Here is a 17,778-nt window from a genome sequence, read left to right as displayed (position 1 = left end):
ATTTAATTTATGTTGTTCTGTACCATTGGCTGTCACAAACATGTATCTAGCATCTACTGTATTTATTCACTCAGTCACTTTCAGACAGACAAGGGCAATGTGACAGAATCATTAAGAAAAGTGTGTCTGTGTGTGTGTGTGTGTGTGTGTGTGTGTGTGTGTGTGTGTGTAGAAGGCAAGTATCGAGCTGTCTAAATGTCAAGGGTGTGTAATTAAAGTCAACCTGAGTGCTGTCAATAGTTGATGACTACTACTGGGAACATGGTTTGTTCCATATTCCGGTATAATTATAGACCATAGGGCTCCACAGATGTGCCTACAGGTGTCAGTTGTATTAAATCAACTATGACACCAACCAAACCAGGCAAACTACAGGAGACTGTGTCACTGTTTTCTTCACCTTCTTTCAATTTCAGTTTTACATTTACATAGAAATGATTTTTTTCTATGTGCATCTTCAAATTGAATGTTTCCATGTTTTGTGTACGGTTATATTGTTGTACACATGTTGTGCTTGCCACCTTGTCCCCCTGCTGTGTCTATAATGAAAAGCTAAATGGCCGCAGTTAAAAGTGATTAAAGATGGACGGCTCACTAGGAGGAGAGGGAGAATGCAGCAGTTGGGAAATGACAGCGTGAGGTAAATGACAGCCTTCCTATGTTTAGGATAAGTGGATAGTGCCGCTATATTCAGCATTCAGCATCAATTATTCAGAGACCCACTGACAAATCCCCAGTAACTGAGGTTCCTCTGCAGCAGTCGAAGTGCGAGTTTCACCCGCGATTCACCCATTCTCCATTTCAGATTTAAAATTCTATCACTGGTATCACCAAGGGTACCTCTGTGAATTAGCTATGTATTAATATTTATTATAAACACTAAGGTTATAATAATCTGATATGTAGTCTATGTGCAAGAAATTACTTGTGACATGTTGGAGTTGCAATCTGTTTCTGACATTGTTTTTTGTAGGAGTGTAGTATCTACAAACTTTCAGTGTATGTGCACATTTAGGTTGATTTGGTTGGTACAACAGATAGATTTCATGCAGTTTCATGTCCTGGTTAAAGACACTTATAGTCACAGTTTTGAAGATAGACGTGATCACATATGAGGCCCACATATCAGCACACATACATACATACAATGCTCTGTCATCATGGTTAACTATTACTAGTTGGCGTTGTTGTCAGCTGCCAGTTTAACATTAGTTTAACTCCTCTTGTTGGTGCTAGCAGTGCTCCCTTTAGTGAGCAGATTGCCTGGGGTGTGCTAATTTAACTAATTTAATTTCTCAGGGGTGCAGCTTGTTTTGCACAACAACGTTCCTGAAAGGTATCCCGGAGCTAACGTTTGAGGAGAAAGTTCTTTAAAGCTGTGCAGTTCATAATACACTCAGAGGTGACAAGGGTAAAAAAAAAGAAACACCTGTCCCTGTTTTCAGATATCCGAGTTCACCTCGACATGGAGCCAACCCCTGTCTATTTGCATCACTGTGCACAGCTATGAATTATCTTTGGATCTGAACAATGCGGAAAATAGCGGCTTGCTTAATCCACCACCTGTGGAGCCGTCAATGTCAGTGTCTTATCTAGTCTTGTCCGGCAACCATGGTGTGGGTTGCCTTCGCAGCTCTTCTGTCTAACCTCTGCAAATTTTCTACAAATTTTCTAATTTTCTCCTTCTCAGCTGGACCAAATTTACTGGCTCAGGCAGGTACTGCCCCTGCCGCGAACTCTGTGACCATGAACTCCAAACATATCGGGGCATCTTAGCCTGCCTGGTTGATTGGGCTGCAGAAAGCAGTTGGCAATTTAGCTGCTGGTCATTCTGTCACACATTCAAACTCTGAGTTTCTCTCTAAACTTTTTTTTTTTTCCACAAAAAAGCGTGCTAACTCTGAATCAGCAGATCTCATTTTTCAGGCTCGAAATATTCTCAGTTTCCAGCTGTGCATGTCTGTCAGAGCACAGGGTGGCTTTGCTGAATTTCACTTTGTACGCCAACTCCATTTTCACACCGTTTTACAATTACGGGACATGATGGCATTTATGATTGCCATTGTGCCATTCAGGCTTTTAAAGATGATGTCTGTGTGCATCACGTCACTTCCGAAGTAGACTTGCGATAACCGTTAGGTACTTGAAGGGAGCCTGAGTTGCGTGCTACACTAGGGCCCCTCAACAGGGGCCCACCTTTTCCCAAGGTGATGTCCTCAGACGCCTCCCTGGGGGGGAATATGTGCGGTCACACAGGTATCGCAGTTCAAACTGCACACTATCCGCCTAAAAACCAGTAGCCATATTAAACATAACTGTAAATCTTATGCAGATATTTCATTCTTCACAAACATGTGTTGACAAATTTGACCAAACACTACAACTGAAGACACTGTGCATGTGTTTATCATTATTGGTGCATTTTTCTTTTAAGCAACTTGTTTTGTAAGTTCACAATATTGTTTGAGTTTGTTAAATTGTTCAGTTTTTTAAATTCTAGTTTGCATTTTGACATCAATTAACTAAAGTAGTTTTTCACTGCTTGTTTTATTTCTAGATAAAAACAATAGCCGCGACGAAGATGATTTGACACTGTTTGGATTACCTTGCATTTGCACGCCAATATTCATGCATACATGAGTGACACTATAATAAATGGGATCATGTGAGTGTGTTCTAATAACAGATGGCTGACCTTGCAGCTGTGAAATGTTAAAAGTGGAAACTGCACATTTGTGCATTTCATTTTGTTGCATAAATGTTAGTGTCAGTTTTTTCTAATATATCATTACTCTCCTATGCTCTGCTTTTCTCTTCTTGTAGGATTCCCCTGCACCCAGCAGATACAATGTGAGTCAGACATTTGAGAAGGTTAATGGCCACTCTTACTTAGAACCCCGAAGTGAAGACGCTAAGAAACGGCAAAGCTGCTTCCTGTCTGCTGCACCGAGAAATGATTTCTTCCTACACAGTAACTCCAGCGTGCCAGGTGTAGCACTCGATTTTATGTTTGGTCTGTCAATCAAAATAATGCATTTCCCTGCCCCATACCATAACCCTTACTTCCACAGCTGAATGCCTAACTGAATACCTAAACACTAAACAAAGCGTTAAACCCAATTTCAAGTGTTAGCTTTGTTGCGTCCAGCATTTTGGTCTTCTATGTTGTTGGGCTCCACAGGTTCAGTGGCCCCCCTCAAAACACATTATAATAAAGACCCACAAGGACATTATGTAAAGAGAAACGGCTTGGTCTATGTGTGGGTCGGTCCTTCCTTTCTTTTCAGAGCTAAATATTCACAAACTGTACTGTGCCTCCCTTTGCTATCATACAGTCCAATTAGTTTCATCTCTATGGGCCTCAAACCTAATATTTACCTGAGTTACACCCCCATTGAAAAATGTTGTTAGAAAATTGATAGATTCATGACTTACTTGGATAATTTATGACTAGCCCCCTTTCACCAAGGGACTCAACCCAGGAGAAACCTCAAACCGTTTAACCAAAATCCAATTTGCATATAAATAGATTTGAACTGTTTGCAGAATTGTTTCTGCTTAGAACGCAAACACGCACACACTTATACATCTCCACCCTGAAGCACTTATGTGGACACGCGTATATGGACACTTAACGTGAACTTAGAGACACACAATAAGCACACTGATATGCACATGCTTTTTTTCCCCCCCATAGTTGAATTTGCATTTATGAATAGGTCTATAATATATGGAACATTATATTACTTATCATGCTGGGTCTAACGTGATCATATTTCTGATAATGGTAGGACCGAGCGTTTAGCTATGCATTATTTCTGAGCAAAAATTAATGACTGTGGTGCTCATAATGATCTGTGACATTAGCAGTTGCTCAAGGTGTTTTTAACCATGTGTGTAGTAATAAGTTGATTGCATTTAGCCACTGGGGCTGAATAGCACCTACTGTTGTCTTACTTTAAAGCTGTTAGACCAATGATGAATTCTTTATATATTTTATGTCCCCTCATCACAATTCTAAATGCAGTGAATATAATATCTTGCCCAGGGGTCCATTAAACCATTTAAAAATCAATTGTAAAAGTTCTTATCATAACTCCTTAAAAGTTGGGTGTTAGCATTATTCTTGTAACCTTAGCTTTGAAGTTTTATTGGATTGTGTCCATCCTCTGTCCATCCTCTGATTCACATCAGAGTCCAGTATTATGCAGGTATATCATTTTCCAGAGATTACAAAAAACAATTACAATTCTTATCTGCCACAGCTTTGCTGTAGACCTTTTATCCAGAGAGTCACATGGCAGTTACTTCTTTTAGTTTTAATTGTGCTAAAACTTGTATAGAATTTGATAATCAACAGAAATATAGATTTGTACTAACAATTTAAGATTATGATGGGATTTTTTTTGGCTCAGATCTTATGATTGCTTAGCCTGAAGGTGATAGTATGTGGCCAGGTTATTATAGTTAACTAAAACTAAATGAAAAACTAAAGGTGAAAAAAGATTTAGTTAACTAAAATTAAATTTAAATCTAGACTTTTAGAAAGAATTTAAACTAACTGAAATGATTTTTTGAACTTGGAACACTAATGAAAATAAAATAAACATATTGTATTTGTTAGTTTGGTAAAAATGTTATCCCAATTTGCCTTATGAGGCTTTCATAGAAATATTTCTTGAGACTTTAGATTTCCACAAGACTGTGAGTGAGCTGTTTTGAAAAGGTTCTGTGTTTTTATTGTAATACTTGTAGTGATTTTGCTAAATGTTGCCTCTGACACATGCCTGTCATACAATAATAATTAATAAAGATTAGAACTAAGACGAAAACTAATAGAAACTAGACTAAAAATAAACATTTTCAAACAATGAAAAGGAAACTAACTATAACTACAATCAAATTAAAACCAAAACGTAAAAAATAAATAAAAATAAAAACTAATCAGGAAATACAAAACTATACTAAGTCCGGTAAGGTAAAAAGAATGTTCTTTGTATGTTTACTGGCTTTTAAGTGTGTTTGTGTTCATCAGGCCCCGGCCAGTACAACCCAAGTGTAAAATCTGCTCCAAAGTTGGCACTGATGTCCTCCAGAGAAGATCGATTCAAAGTTCCCAAGAACATCAGCCCAGGACCTGACACTTATTCGGTAACAGTACAAAAAGATCTATTAATGTCAGCCTTGTAAAACATCCTCACTTTGTACCATACTCCCAGTGCGCTTGACTGAACTAAAGTGCATTTATGTCCACAATTTGATGCAGTTTGTACAGTTTTGCCTCTGTATACCCCCACAGTGGATTTACAATCAAACAATTATATGACTGACGTTCAAGGGTTTAACAAAGTTACATTACAGACATTTTATACACATTATACATTTTATGAATTCATGAAGGCATCTCTTGATTTTAGACTTTGACAGTGATACTCTTATCTCCTTAACAGTGTTCTTGACTTGTTCCGGGTGTTGTAAAGTTGTTTTTCTTAACCCCGGAAATAACTCTGTCTTAATACACTTTATTTGTGTGGTATTTTGGGTCTTTTGGTGTTGCTGAGCTGCTAGGTGCACTCCTTTTGTACCAGACTGGTAATTTAGCCACGACTAAAGATTTTGCTCTCTCTGATAAGTTTATTTTGGTTTTTCCGCCTAACAATGGCATCTCTCACTAGCATGTCTTTGAAATACAAATTCCACAGTTGAATCAATTTCAAATATTCTATCTGCTTCATTTGTCATGAAATCATAAGTTAACCAGGCTCACCTTCTGAAACATTACAGACCTAAGTTTAAGTGTGCAGATGCATGCTGAGTTTTTAGCATATATGGACACAGCGGTTGCTCTTTGTGTGTGTCGTGTACACCTGAGATGTAATACCCAGAATGTCTGACACTACTTGAGTTGCAATCCCCGCAGAATCTATCACATTTCTCCCAGTGACCTTGAGCTGTGCGGAAGAAATTGATTGCTTAATAGAAAAAAGAAAAACAAATCCAAACTTCAATATCTTTCCTGGGCTGATGTGCTTTTTTGCACAGGGCAGGTTTTCAGTTTGTGGGAGACTTTATTCTTAATTGACCTACCTGGTTGAATTAAACTGGGTAAAAATAGATGCCTTTTATTAAGTGTAATGTCGTTTAATGCAGCCACCACAGAGGACTGACAGAGACAAATGCACTTCATGACTGAAGCATAATGTAGCTGTAATGAAACTTAACCAGAGCATAATCTTTCTCTGCTTTGTTTTAGTGCATTTTAATAGAGATTACAGCTTTGGGTTTCCACTGATGGTGAATGTGTGTGAGTGAGAAGAAAGTGCTAATGTTGTTCGCCAGTCCCCGCTGATTTTGAATGGCGAACATCAAAGACAAAACCCGAGGTTTGATTCAAATCTCACTACACAGTTCATCATCATGTTCATGTCCATGGGTGCGATGTTATCACAGAGCTCTTTTTTTTCTCCGTCTGCCTGTGTCCCAGTCTGCCTGCTGCCTCTGTGTAGTTTTATCTCTCAGCTTTCTACTGTCTTCTCTTCTGTAGTCTACAGTCTGTGTCTCTTCTCTCCCTGCTTTACCTGTTTTCTAGTTTTACCTGTATCTGTAATATGAAGACTTTTTCTCCAGAAGCTTTGCCCTTCAAAAGCATAGGGAAATTTGCCTCAAAAGGTGTTTCGAGACACTGACACGGACACAATTTTAGTTCAATTAACACCATCAAATTTTAGCACATTAGTAAAATGTGATAAATGTATCAGCACAGTAGTGGTGAGATGTCTCAGATAATTAAAGCAACATTGCAGGCTTAATTGAATATGACCGGCACTGGTGAAATTATCCACCTGACTGATATTGCCAATCAGGCAGCAAAACACAAATTAAAAGTAACTGGTAAATGCACACTGTGTAATGTGCCAGAAGAGCAGAAACGGCAATAGCAAGGGGAAGACTTGTTCCAAGTAAACAATGGATAACAAAGCGAGTGTAAACTTCAAAAGAATATACTTTGCACGTGCTTGATGAAAAACGACGATCATTCCATGTTTGTCAGACCTCAGGGTAGTCACAGTGCATTTGATAAACAATACTTATTGTAGTCATACCTTTAGTTTGTTTATGATATAACACCACAGGGCTCAGTCAGGGTTCAGCACAGAGAGATAACCAATAGAGGCTCAACTCTACTTTTGTATTCTAATATATCAGATGTATCTCTAGAGTCTTCAGTCTGTTTTTCCTTTGTCTCCAGCATAATTAGAGTTTCTCCCCTCCTCTGTGCAGTTTACATCACAAGTTCAGCAAAGTATCTTTTTGTAAGTCAGTCTTGGCATGTGAGAATTTGTTTCCTCACAGGATTTCTAAACATGCACGTTTTCCCATAAGACTTTATACAAAGGTTTGATATGCATTAATGTGCTTTTTAAAAAAAAACAAAAAAAAACTTTTGCATGAAGAATTAGGTCAGACTCAGAGGCCTTGACAATAGATCAGTCATATTAGGGTTAAAATAGGATGGCAACCTCATTATGACTAGGTCTTGTTTTTTTTGGGGGTTTTTTTTTGCATTTGACAACCGATTACAAGCAATTGTGGTGGCCGCTTTTCACTGCAAGGAAATTGCACTGGCTGCCTGGTAGAAGGTGGCCAGTCTCCAAACAATTTTAGCCCAATTCAAATTGACTTCGGTTGCTCTCAGATGGGCAAAAGTTGTTAAATAATCGCCTTCTATTTTCAGTCTGAATGTTCAGACTGAATCAGTCTGCCCTGATGAGTGCGACTGCTAATTGGTTGTAAAGTTGTTGTTTTTTTTTTTTGTGGGATGGTACAAACAAATTTGTCTGCATCTATAACTTTACTGCCTTGGGTTGCTGGTAGGGGTGGGTTTTGATTATCGATTTATCGATTAAAATAGATTCTGGCTTGGATAACGCGATATCGATTTTTAAATATAAATGTACTTTGCCCGAAATGCCAGAATATCAGGTTAAACCTCACAAAATTTCAATAACCACCATTCTGCACAAAGACGTAAACACAAAGCATGGACCTGCCGACAGATCAGAATCGTGAGATGTCGCCTTTCTCACCCGACGGCACAGACACGGTCGGGGCTGAAAGCTGACAGCTCGCTGATTCTGATGTTTCGGCGGGTCCGCGCTTTGTGTTTACGCCCTTTTTGCGCTAGATTCTGAAGCTGCGGGTTTTTATCTCTCTCCAAACAATATTGACCGAACCAGATGCAAAAGAAGATCCAAACTTCGCTTCACGTACATCGTCATGAATTCCCTCTGACTTTTGCTGTTTTGCTTCCACCACGATAAAATCACACTTCATGCACAGCTCTCTCTCTCTCTCTCTCTCTCCCTCTCTGTACTTCCAGAACAATTTCCCGTCTAAAAATCAGTTTTCTTCATTATTCGCTTGCTTGTTATGTATAAGTCTACCGTTGTTTAGAGCGCTGTTGGCCCCTGTTTTCCTTTTACTTACTTCCGAAAAGAAAACCTAATTTCTGCTGTTCAATAGGCTACTGACCAAATGTAAACTTTTTAAAATTATGCAAAATTGCAAAAGGCTTAGCTGTGTCTCTTAAAACCTCTGTAACTTTGCTCTGCTTCACTTCAGCAGCATCGGGTAATGTTCATGTGTTGATTAATGGTTTTCTTTCGTTTTTGATCTACTGCAGAATATTTTTAAGGTCATCTGCTATAAAATCCCAGGCCAGGAAAGTCGCCTTCATGCTTTTCTGTTTTATCCTCAGTTACTTTGACACAAAGGCATCTGCTGTGATGCTCACACCTTTGATAAAGTCTCGCAAGTGTCAGCTTTCCTTTTATAGAAATAAAAATATGGAAATGTACTGATACGTGATCAGAATTATAATATTTCTGACTGTCTGAGGCAAAATTTACCTGATTCAAATCGAATCGAATCAGATTGAATCGAATCGGGGATCAAATCGATTCAGGACCTTGTGAATCGAAATCGAATCGATTCTAGAAATCAGTGACGATACCCAGCCCTAGTTGTTGGCACTAGCTACGTTAACTGTGTGTAAATTCATACTATATAGTCATTTAGATGTTAGAGGTTGCATTGTTAAGATTATGTGCCTTTTCTTTTTGGTTGTTATGAGCTGATACATTTTCTACATTTATTTGTAAGTATCACACAAGACGGAGGACGCTGTAAATACACCTGTAGCTGTGGGAATTTCTACTGTAGCTAGTAAAACTGTTGAAAAATCTGATATGATCCTGCTCCCACCTCAACCTGTCCTATCTCCATCCTTTCTCCCCCAAGCGGTTGGGTGGTAAAAGTTGTATTGAACTGAGATCCACATCGAGTGTTTGTCTGCAGCTACTTTAACCATCACAGAGAGCTTTAAAGATGGTAGATAATTGTCTCAAAGTAAGAGTAAATTGGTTTTGCTAAACTTTGTAGCAGTGTAGTTACATGATTAGATCTTCAATATCAGCTAATAATGCTCTCTGTAGAAGTGAGCTGCAGATGAGTAAATTAGGCCCTAAGTTCTGCTCCACTGGCTTCCCAAGAGCTCCGACAGCATAATTTGTATCTTTCTTCTGTCCAAGTATATACTTCATTTGGGTGCACCAGTTTCTCATGAATGCCTCTGGAGGAGGCATGATAGGTCAGTTGGAATTTTTTTTGTAGGTGTAAATGACTTTCTCTTGCAATGTGTTAGAGGCTTCAAGAGGCTCAATCCCACCATAAGCAGCAGAAGAACATATGTTGCAAACCTGCCAGTCACTTCTAATATGAGCTAATACAATTTGGTAAACTAGATTTGGCATTTCAGATTACTCATGATGCCTCTTACCAGAAGCACTGCACACTGTTTTGTAAGTACTTTTTTATTTTCAACCTTCATGTGATCTAAATAATTTTAGATGTCCATCTGGTATTCATACATATGTATAATGAAGTAAAGGCCCCATACAAGAACATAAAAAAAGATTTCATTCATGGGTTATAGACTGATTCTATTGCATTGTACATAATCATATGGCTCCATTTAGCTGGAGGAAGTCAAGTTCCTTTTTAATAGCGAAATGCAAGTTTAAGCTCGCTGCTCAGTAATTAGCTGTGTGACTGTGATTCTATATGACACCACGGGCCATGCAGCGTTAAATATAGTATGAAGTGGAGCAGAGAGGGAGATAAATAAGTGCTTGTAGAAGATGAGCAGGCAGAGTGTAGCATGGTAGTAATGAGAAGGAGGCAGGGGGGAGAGAGAGAAGGGGAAACGGCGGTAGAGGTGAGTTGGTGCTGAAAAGGTGGTGAAAATGCGTGGAGGAAGAGAAGCAGAGAGACAGAAAGCAGAAAATTGAGCTGCTGAAGAGGGTAGTTAAATTCAACAGCTGGAAATGTGTTCTGAGCGTCTGAAATCTGAAGCAGACTTTTCATGTAATGGAACAGTAGCTATTTCAGCATAAGTGTGCGCATGATCATTCGTCCATACATGTGCATAATGTCACAACGCTATCTACTTGAGCAGCATTTGTCCACTGTGAAGGTTCATTTAGAGTTTCCATTAAATGCACTATGTGAGGTACCTGCTTGAGCAGGCTTGATTACCTTTCTCACTCATACAGTAACACTGTTCTTAGTGGCTGAGCTTCATTTAACAGAGAGAAAAGTGTGGATGGAATATGGAAATGTAAAACGATTCGGGGAACGGATGTCGAGCAGAAACAAATATTAATTAAATGCTGTACTCTTTAATGGTATATATATGCTAGATGAGTACAAAACACATAATGAGGCAAGAAAAGAAGAAACGTAAGTTTTTTCATTTGAAATAAAAAAGAAATAAGTGATAGTTTAATAATTAAAGAGTATATTTTTGACAATACTCTCAGCACTTTACTCTATTTCATGTGCTGCACAAAGCTCAGCAGACAGTGGTAACCCTTTAGATTTGAAATTTCAATATCACTCTGCTGTACAAGTATATATACTGTATGTATTTATTGGCACCCTTCATAAAAATCTACTATTACTCAGGCTCTTAGTCACTATGATTTAGAACATAAGGTTTTCTTGACGCAGTTGACATATTATGATATGCTTCTCAGTGTGATGCCTGCGGCTTGTAAGGGCTCTCACTGTGTGTGAGTTTTCATGTTCCTACTTTTAATTCTTGTTGACTTTGGAAAATGTGTGTTTTAAAAGAGCTGGAAACTACAGTACAGTTTAATTGACTGTTAATCTGTTGAATATACTTCACTGTGGGAGTTACAAATACATTTAAAAAGGAAGGTCCTTGCATGGCTTTAACCAGCTATGAAGTCTGGAGTTTTGGCAAGAAAAATAGCACGAATCAGTGTGTTACACACTAGATCTTTGTTGTTTTATTTTGTTTTTATTTATTTATTTAAGACTAAAGGGATTCTGTGAAGTTGTGGTTTATACACACAGCATTCATCTTCCATATTTTCATATATAGTGTTGCTCCTGCAAAAAAGAAGCAAGCTGTACAAAATAAAGTCCTTCATAGTTTTCAAAATACCTGGTTTTGCTGGCATGTACCTCTAGGACCTTCTCTAGCCTTTTCTGCTGGTCAGTGGAGCACAAGTGCTATGCCTTAAATAGAGAAAAATTGTTGAGCTCACAAACTTCTAAAGCCTGATTAGGGTCTTGGGTCCTTGTCTCCATATTTGTCTCACTCTTTGGCTGGATCAGAATCTATTTTGGTACCTGGCATTCATTTTGTTCTCAGTCTTGTAAAGTTTTCCTGAATAGATCTCGCAGGGTTGTTATGTACAGACCTTGTGGCTGTTCCATCTACACTTTGTGTCAAACTGACGGACGGACTCAAAAGGTGTATAATCTGTTCTTTGGCCGACTGAAGTACTGGTAAATACAAGCTGCTCATGAAAAGTAATTTGATTCTCTTGCGTCTCTTGTTTTGCTGGATTGTGGGTAGCAAATGCTTGCGTTCCTTCACTGTGTGTGGCAGGTGCTGTGTGTGTGTGTGTGTGTGTGTGTTTTATAGGGATGACTGTGCATCCTGCACTCCTTCGTCTGTGCTCATGGGCGCGGTTGAATATGTCTTCATACATACCAAGTAACATAATCACCACCACCAATTACCAACCTGCAATTTTCCCCTTTACCTTCTCCCCTCTTTGACCTACTCAAGCATCCCATAATCTCCCTCATCATTGCCATTCCAATGGTGTCGTCACTTCCAAGGGCTCTTCCCCTATCTCCTCGACCTACCCAGTAACCCCGAGGGTGACCTGGAGTTGAACCTGCAACCCTTTTCCCATTAGGATCAATACTGAGATCTGAGCCGTGCCGCCAGTGTTCTCAAATCCTGCTGCAGCACCTCTGGCATACTGATGTGTGCGTGTCTGTGTGTGCACGTACGTGCTCAGAGGTTATATGGAGGTAGTGGGGGGTGAGAGAGAGAGCGAGTGAGAGAGAGGGAGATAGAGCTTTGCAGAAAAGGCTCAGCAGTACCTGAGTAGGACAGCTGATGAAGTGTGTGAGTACATAGAGCATATATATGTGTGTATGTCTGTGGGTTTTTTGGGAGGTGATTTTAGGGGGCAGACTTTGAAGTGAACGTGGTGTTTTGTTTAGTTTTTTCCTCTGTAAGACTCCCCCTCCAGCATGGACTAACAGACTCAGTATTTGTAAGGGTTTTTGGAGTCATGTTTGTGATTTTAACCTTAATGACCCCTCGCTCTAAAAGCATATTGGAAATAATTAAGCTCTTCAGATAATTATTTAATTTTAAATTATTTGGGCTTTATATCATTGGATCTGTTACCAGTCTATGGTAGGACTGAACAAAATGTTTGACCATAATATAATATATGTTATTTAGTATAAATTTGAAGAAATTTAGTATAAATTTGCACACTTACTAATTTCTTGACGAAGCTTCGTCAAGAAATTAGTAAGTGTGCAGACCATGTGTGTTAAAAGACAATACAAAACCTTTGTCAGCAGGATCATACACTGTGAGTGAATTCACTGAAGTTTATCTAGATTAAATCCCTAAATGTTAAGAACACTTCATTACTCCTGTTTTAAAGTCAAATGACAACCACCCATGAGTCCTGAATTTATTGCATTGGCCTCCAGTTATTCATTTATGCATTAATTGTTTTGGGGTTTATTTGGTTAATTTTCTATTTCTTCTCTTTCGCTTTTTAAAAATATACAGTAATGTGCAAAAGTCTTGAGCCTCATATCATTCTTTACGATTTTCTTTGGGAAGAGCCAGATTTTAAAGTGATCTTCAGCAATAACCTAGGCTTGAAGGTCTTTTTAAAGATTTTTTGACACTGGCTGCGTTTTCACTCATTTTTAGTTCAGTTCTGTGTCTTTTGAGAAGAATGTTTTTTTTCTCCTTTGTTAAGCCACTTAACACTGACCTATGAATCATTCAAGCATAAAAAGCCACCTAACTTAAGTGAACCAGTGGTGTGTCTACACATAACAGACAAACGTAGCAAAGAACCAATGTTAATTTATATCTTTTGGTACTTTGTTAATAGCGGCCTTTTGCAAAAACACATAGTTAGTTTCCATTTCTACCTAAAGAGGCATTAGCTGAATGGATAAAAGGACATATCTGAAAATGGTGTCAGTGTGAAAAGTGACAGACCTAAAAAACTATATATAGCAGACGAAAATTGCCTGAAAGAATCTGAAAAGAATCCAACAAAGACCTGCCTGACACAGGACCTGAGACATGCATCTTCACCACCAGTGTTAGTCAAGTTAGTTGAAAATAGTAATTAATTACTAATTACTTCTCCGAGAAAGTAATCCAGTTACTTTACTGATTACTTATTTTCAAAAGTAATTAGTTACTGTATTACTTAGTTTCCTTTAAAAAAAAACATGATACACAACCTGAATACGTAATAAAGCAATAGACCTTTCAGCCCAATTCTATTTTTTATGCATAATCCATCATATAAAATTTAATTAAATGAAAAAGTGTCATTTTAAATTTTTTTATTAGTTTTAATCTTTTAACTTTATGCACATTGCATCAAGCAGAAATTAAATTATATGCAACAGTCTTTGACATGAAGAAATTTGTTTAACATTTAAACCTATTTTCTGCATATTCCAGCACATAAAATAAAATTATATTTTGTGTTTACACTCACTCTTTCAAATAGATGCAAGTAAAACACAGCAAAAAAATAAATAAATAAAAACAAAGGTTCAGCAGCACCAAGTCCTGTCGCTCTCAAGTCTATTTTCACCTGTTTAGCAGGAGTGGGGCCGGTGGAAGTTTCCCCAGCTGAATTGGATGTGGTAGCCACAGCGCTCATGTCAGTGGGGGGATCCGGGGTTTTTTCTCTGAATTTCACATTCCTGTGGCAGCGTGCTCGCTGCTTGCTAAGATTTGAACTTAAATTTTTCACTGTAGAAAGATGTTTTCTTCCCACGCAGAGTGTACAGCGGACGCTAATGTTTTTGTCACTTTTTACAGAATCCAACTTAAAGTAATGCAAGTACTTCCAACCTTTAAACGCTACATGGTCGTACTCTGTCCCGCACTATTATTCATTGTTGATCTACACACATCTGTTACTGCTCATTTTCATGAGACACTCTCACAAACAAAATCACAGTTTAGTAACGCAGGAACGAACCTGCTTACGGGAAAGTAACAGTAATCTAATTACTTTTTTTGCAAAAGTAATAGATAGATCAGGCTATGAGAATAATAGTGGCCATACCAAATATTGACTTTCATCAAGCTCATTAGAATTATACAAACGTTTTGCTTTATAACCTGTATTTCCAGGTATGCTTGCATATGTTCCAAGCAACATGTGAAGAAATGAGGGGTGGCCGAGAACACCCATTTAACTTTTCATCATCCTTCATTGTCCCTCATCTCTGTTTTGTTTATGTCTCCACAGTTGAGTCCAAGTATTATGAACACACTACTGAAGGGCACCTTCAACGCGACGCTCAACAACCCTCTGAGTCCCAGCTGCTCCCCCCGCGTGGCTGATGGGCCTTTAACAGCCCACAAGGCCATTAAAGCAAGCACACCCAACACCTTTATCGCCACCAGCAGTTCATAGAGTTCTTTGTGGGTCAGAGTTTAAAGATGAAAGGTTAGTGGGGGGAAAAGATCAGTCCTCAGGTCATTACATTTAAATTCATATTCTGAGAAAAGTTGAGTTTTCATGAATATTGATGTCATGTTCATTCTGTTTGAATATATAGCAGATAATAAGTGAGTAAAGTTACAGTTTAATAACTGAAAACAAGGTAAGTTTGTTCATGTAATAACAGAAATGTGCAATTACAATATGTATTGTAATTCAATATCAGGCTTTAGGAGGTTTTTAGACTAATTGTGAGAATGACAGTAATATTTTTATATGTTGTATGAGTGCATTTCATTATGCATTTGCCGTAGTTTTTACTCCCAGCCACTTTTTGAAAGCTTGTGTCTGCAATTTGTCCAAACTGTTTGTTTTACTGTGTGTGATATTTGTGTTTGAGTGTGTGTCTGAGCCCAGAATGGGCTATCAAATAACAGAGAAGTTCCCTAGAGCTGTTGTTCTGGTAATAGGTTTCAGTTTTTCAAGTGCTAGAAATTGCCCTCAGAGTAAATTACAGTTCATTTAAGCTAATTATAACAGCCAGTATCTTTTTAAACATCAAGTTTACAGTGCATAATGCTGACTGATTAACATATTTGTTTTTCCTTAATGTTTTAGGCAGCACTTTGGAAGAAGATGACTTTGCATTATTGTCACAGAGTGATACTGTATACCTACTAAGAACATTTCATCTGAAGTTGGCTGTTGTGGATTATTTCCCCCTGTATAAACCACTTTGTATATCAGTAACATTGTTAAAGGCATTCATATGAATAATGCTTGAAATGATTTGTTAACTTGTTATTATTCCATAGGCCATGTTGTTGTCTTAAGTCAAGCATCGAAAGATCCAATCTGGCATAAATGAGTCAAATATTAAAAATGTTGTGAAGGTTTTGCTACAGTACTTTTTTTTCTTGTTATAGTTAATAACAGTAAAGCTGGATGAATGCTAGCACAGATCACAGCCCTGATGGGGCGTACACACAGGAAGAGACAAATGGCGATGTAGCAGCTAGAGAAACGCCAATAAAATCTAATGACTTGTGTAGATGACAGTAAATGCAACTGTTGGTGACCCTAAATGGGCGGGTCCTGAGTAAAACTAATCTGGACTTTGAGGCGAGTGATTGGAGCAATCAATGGGAGTGGAGGATACTGCTGACTGATGTACGGCGGTGTGGGAAATACACAAGAGAGTTGCCTACTAAACCAGAAGCTGACCCACAGTTAAAGTGCTTGGCGAGCAAACTGCTTCATATATGATTAATCTTTGAACTCACACATAATGCATCTTAAGGTCATGAGAAGCTACTCCTTAGTTAATGCCAGTAAACCAGCACATTTTTAGAATTCATATAAATTTGTTGCCACACATTAGTGCTTAACATGCATAAGTCATGAAGCAAGTATTATGTATATTTGCAATGACTGCCAAAGAAACAAGTGTGGAAGTCACATAGACGTGTTGTATGTCCTCGCATTGATGCACAACATATACATCTAAACCAACAGCAGCAGCCTGTAGAACTATATTCTCCTTGTAAAAACAACGCTACAGCTTATCTACTGTGGAATTACCTGGTGCTGTACACTCAGTTTTACTAATCATGCACAGAGCTGAGGTTTGACTGCGGTATGAAATATTAAGTGTACTCGCTGTTGGGCTTTGATATACCTAAAAGTGGAGACGGGCTGAAGAGTCGAGAAGAGGTTTTATAGTAAAGCTGTGTGGCACCGTGATGGGGAAAAAAAAAGAAAGAAATAGTTAACCTTAAAGAAATAGTTTGATGTTGCTGGAGAGCACTTATTTGCCGTTGTGCGTTTGCAGAGGGAATGGAAAGACTTTCATATGTCTGTGAAATATGGGGCTTCAGCTGACCGGCCACTTTTCACTCTGCTGGGAGTGTCTTCTGATTCAGACTGCTGAAATCTTCAGCAGCAGTCTGAGAATACTTTCTCAAATCAAGGATGTTTTTTTCACTCGACGTGTTAGGAAATTCAAGCCTGCTCAAAAGTTCCTGACCTTGTGTAGGTAAGATGGGTGGATGTGATGAGGTGATAGAAGTTTGTGATGCTGGATGAACTACTTTTACTGGCAGTTACTACCGGAGAGTGTAGATTTATGTCTCTTACCTCCGCTGATTGCTCGGCATAAATCAGCTACTCATGGTTGTGTGAGTTCTTCCTCACTTTCAGACAAAGTTAACAACAACAAGTGTTTTAATAACCTGCTGTAGAAGCACAGGTGACACTTTGCGTGCACATCTTGTTGCCAGGATGCAGTTTGGCCATCTATTTAAAACAAAAATAAAAACCGTTCCATCAAATGACTCAAACCACCCACTCCCCCTTTACTGTGTGGGATGTCTCTTTGCCCTGCCGTGTTCAAAATGCTTCTCTGAACATTCAGAGTAACAGGTTGGACTGAGTACCATGTCTCTGATTGTTCCTGTGGGCCTTTTAGCCTAATGAGGTGTTTACCCCCTATCATTATTCAGCTGGGAGCGGAGCAGAGGGAGGAGAAGGTAGAGAGAGGGAGGTGAGATGTGAAGTAAAACCAAGACAGAGGGAAGCATAAAAGAGGATAGGGTTGAAGAAAAGGAGTCCAGTGGAACATGGGGGGGGGAAAAAAGGGAAAAAAAAGAGAGATTGTATACAG

At 38.6% G+C, this 17,778-nt stretch overlaps 1 protein-coding gene across 3 annotated transcripts in view; it reads left to right on the top strand.

Moving 5' to 3' along the window:
* Positions 1-16,014, top strand: part of stpg2 (sperm-tail PG-rich repeat containing 2) — a 61,162-nt gene extending 45,148 nt beyond the window's left edge. For all 3 annotated transcript variants that reach the window (XM_026187195.1, XM_026187196.1, XM_026187197.1), the window contains exons 12-15: positions 2,824-2,989; positions 5,036-5,151; positions 14,922-15,122; positions 15,735-16,014. In XM_026187195.1, the coding sequence (XP_026042980.1) occupies positions 2,824-2,989; positions 5,036-5,151; positions 14,922-15,089 (450 nt within the window). In that variant the 3' untranslated portion in view covers positions 15,090-15,122; positions 15,735-16,014. The remainder of the gene's footprint in view (positions 1-2,823; positions 2,990-5,035; positions 5,152-14,921; positions 15,123-15,734) is intronic.
* Positions 16,015-17,778: the final 1,764 nt, after the last annotated feature.

This window comes from Astatotilapia calliptera, chromosome 12 (genome assembly GCF_900246225.1).
Source record: "Astatotilapia calliptera chromosome 12, fAstCal1.2, whole genome shotgun sequence".
NCBI lineage: Eukaryota > Metazoa > Chordata > Actinopteri > Cichliformes > Cichlidae > Astatotilapia > Astatotilapia calliptera.
The sequence above is the reverse complement of the archived record's forward strand: the minus strand, read 5'-3'. Positions and strand labels throughout refer to the sequence as shown.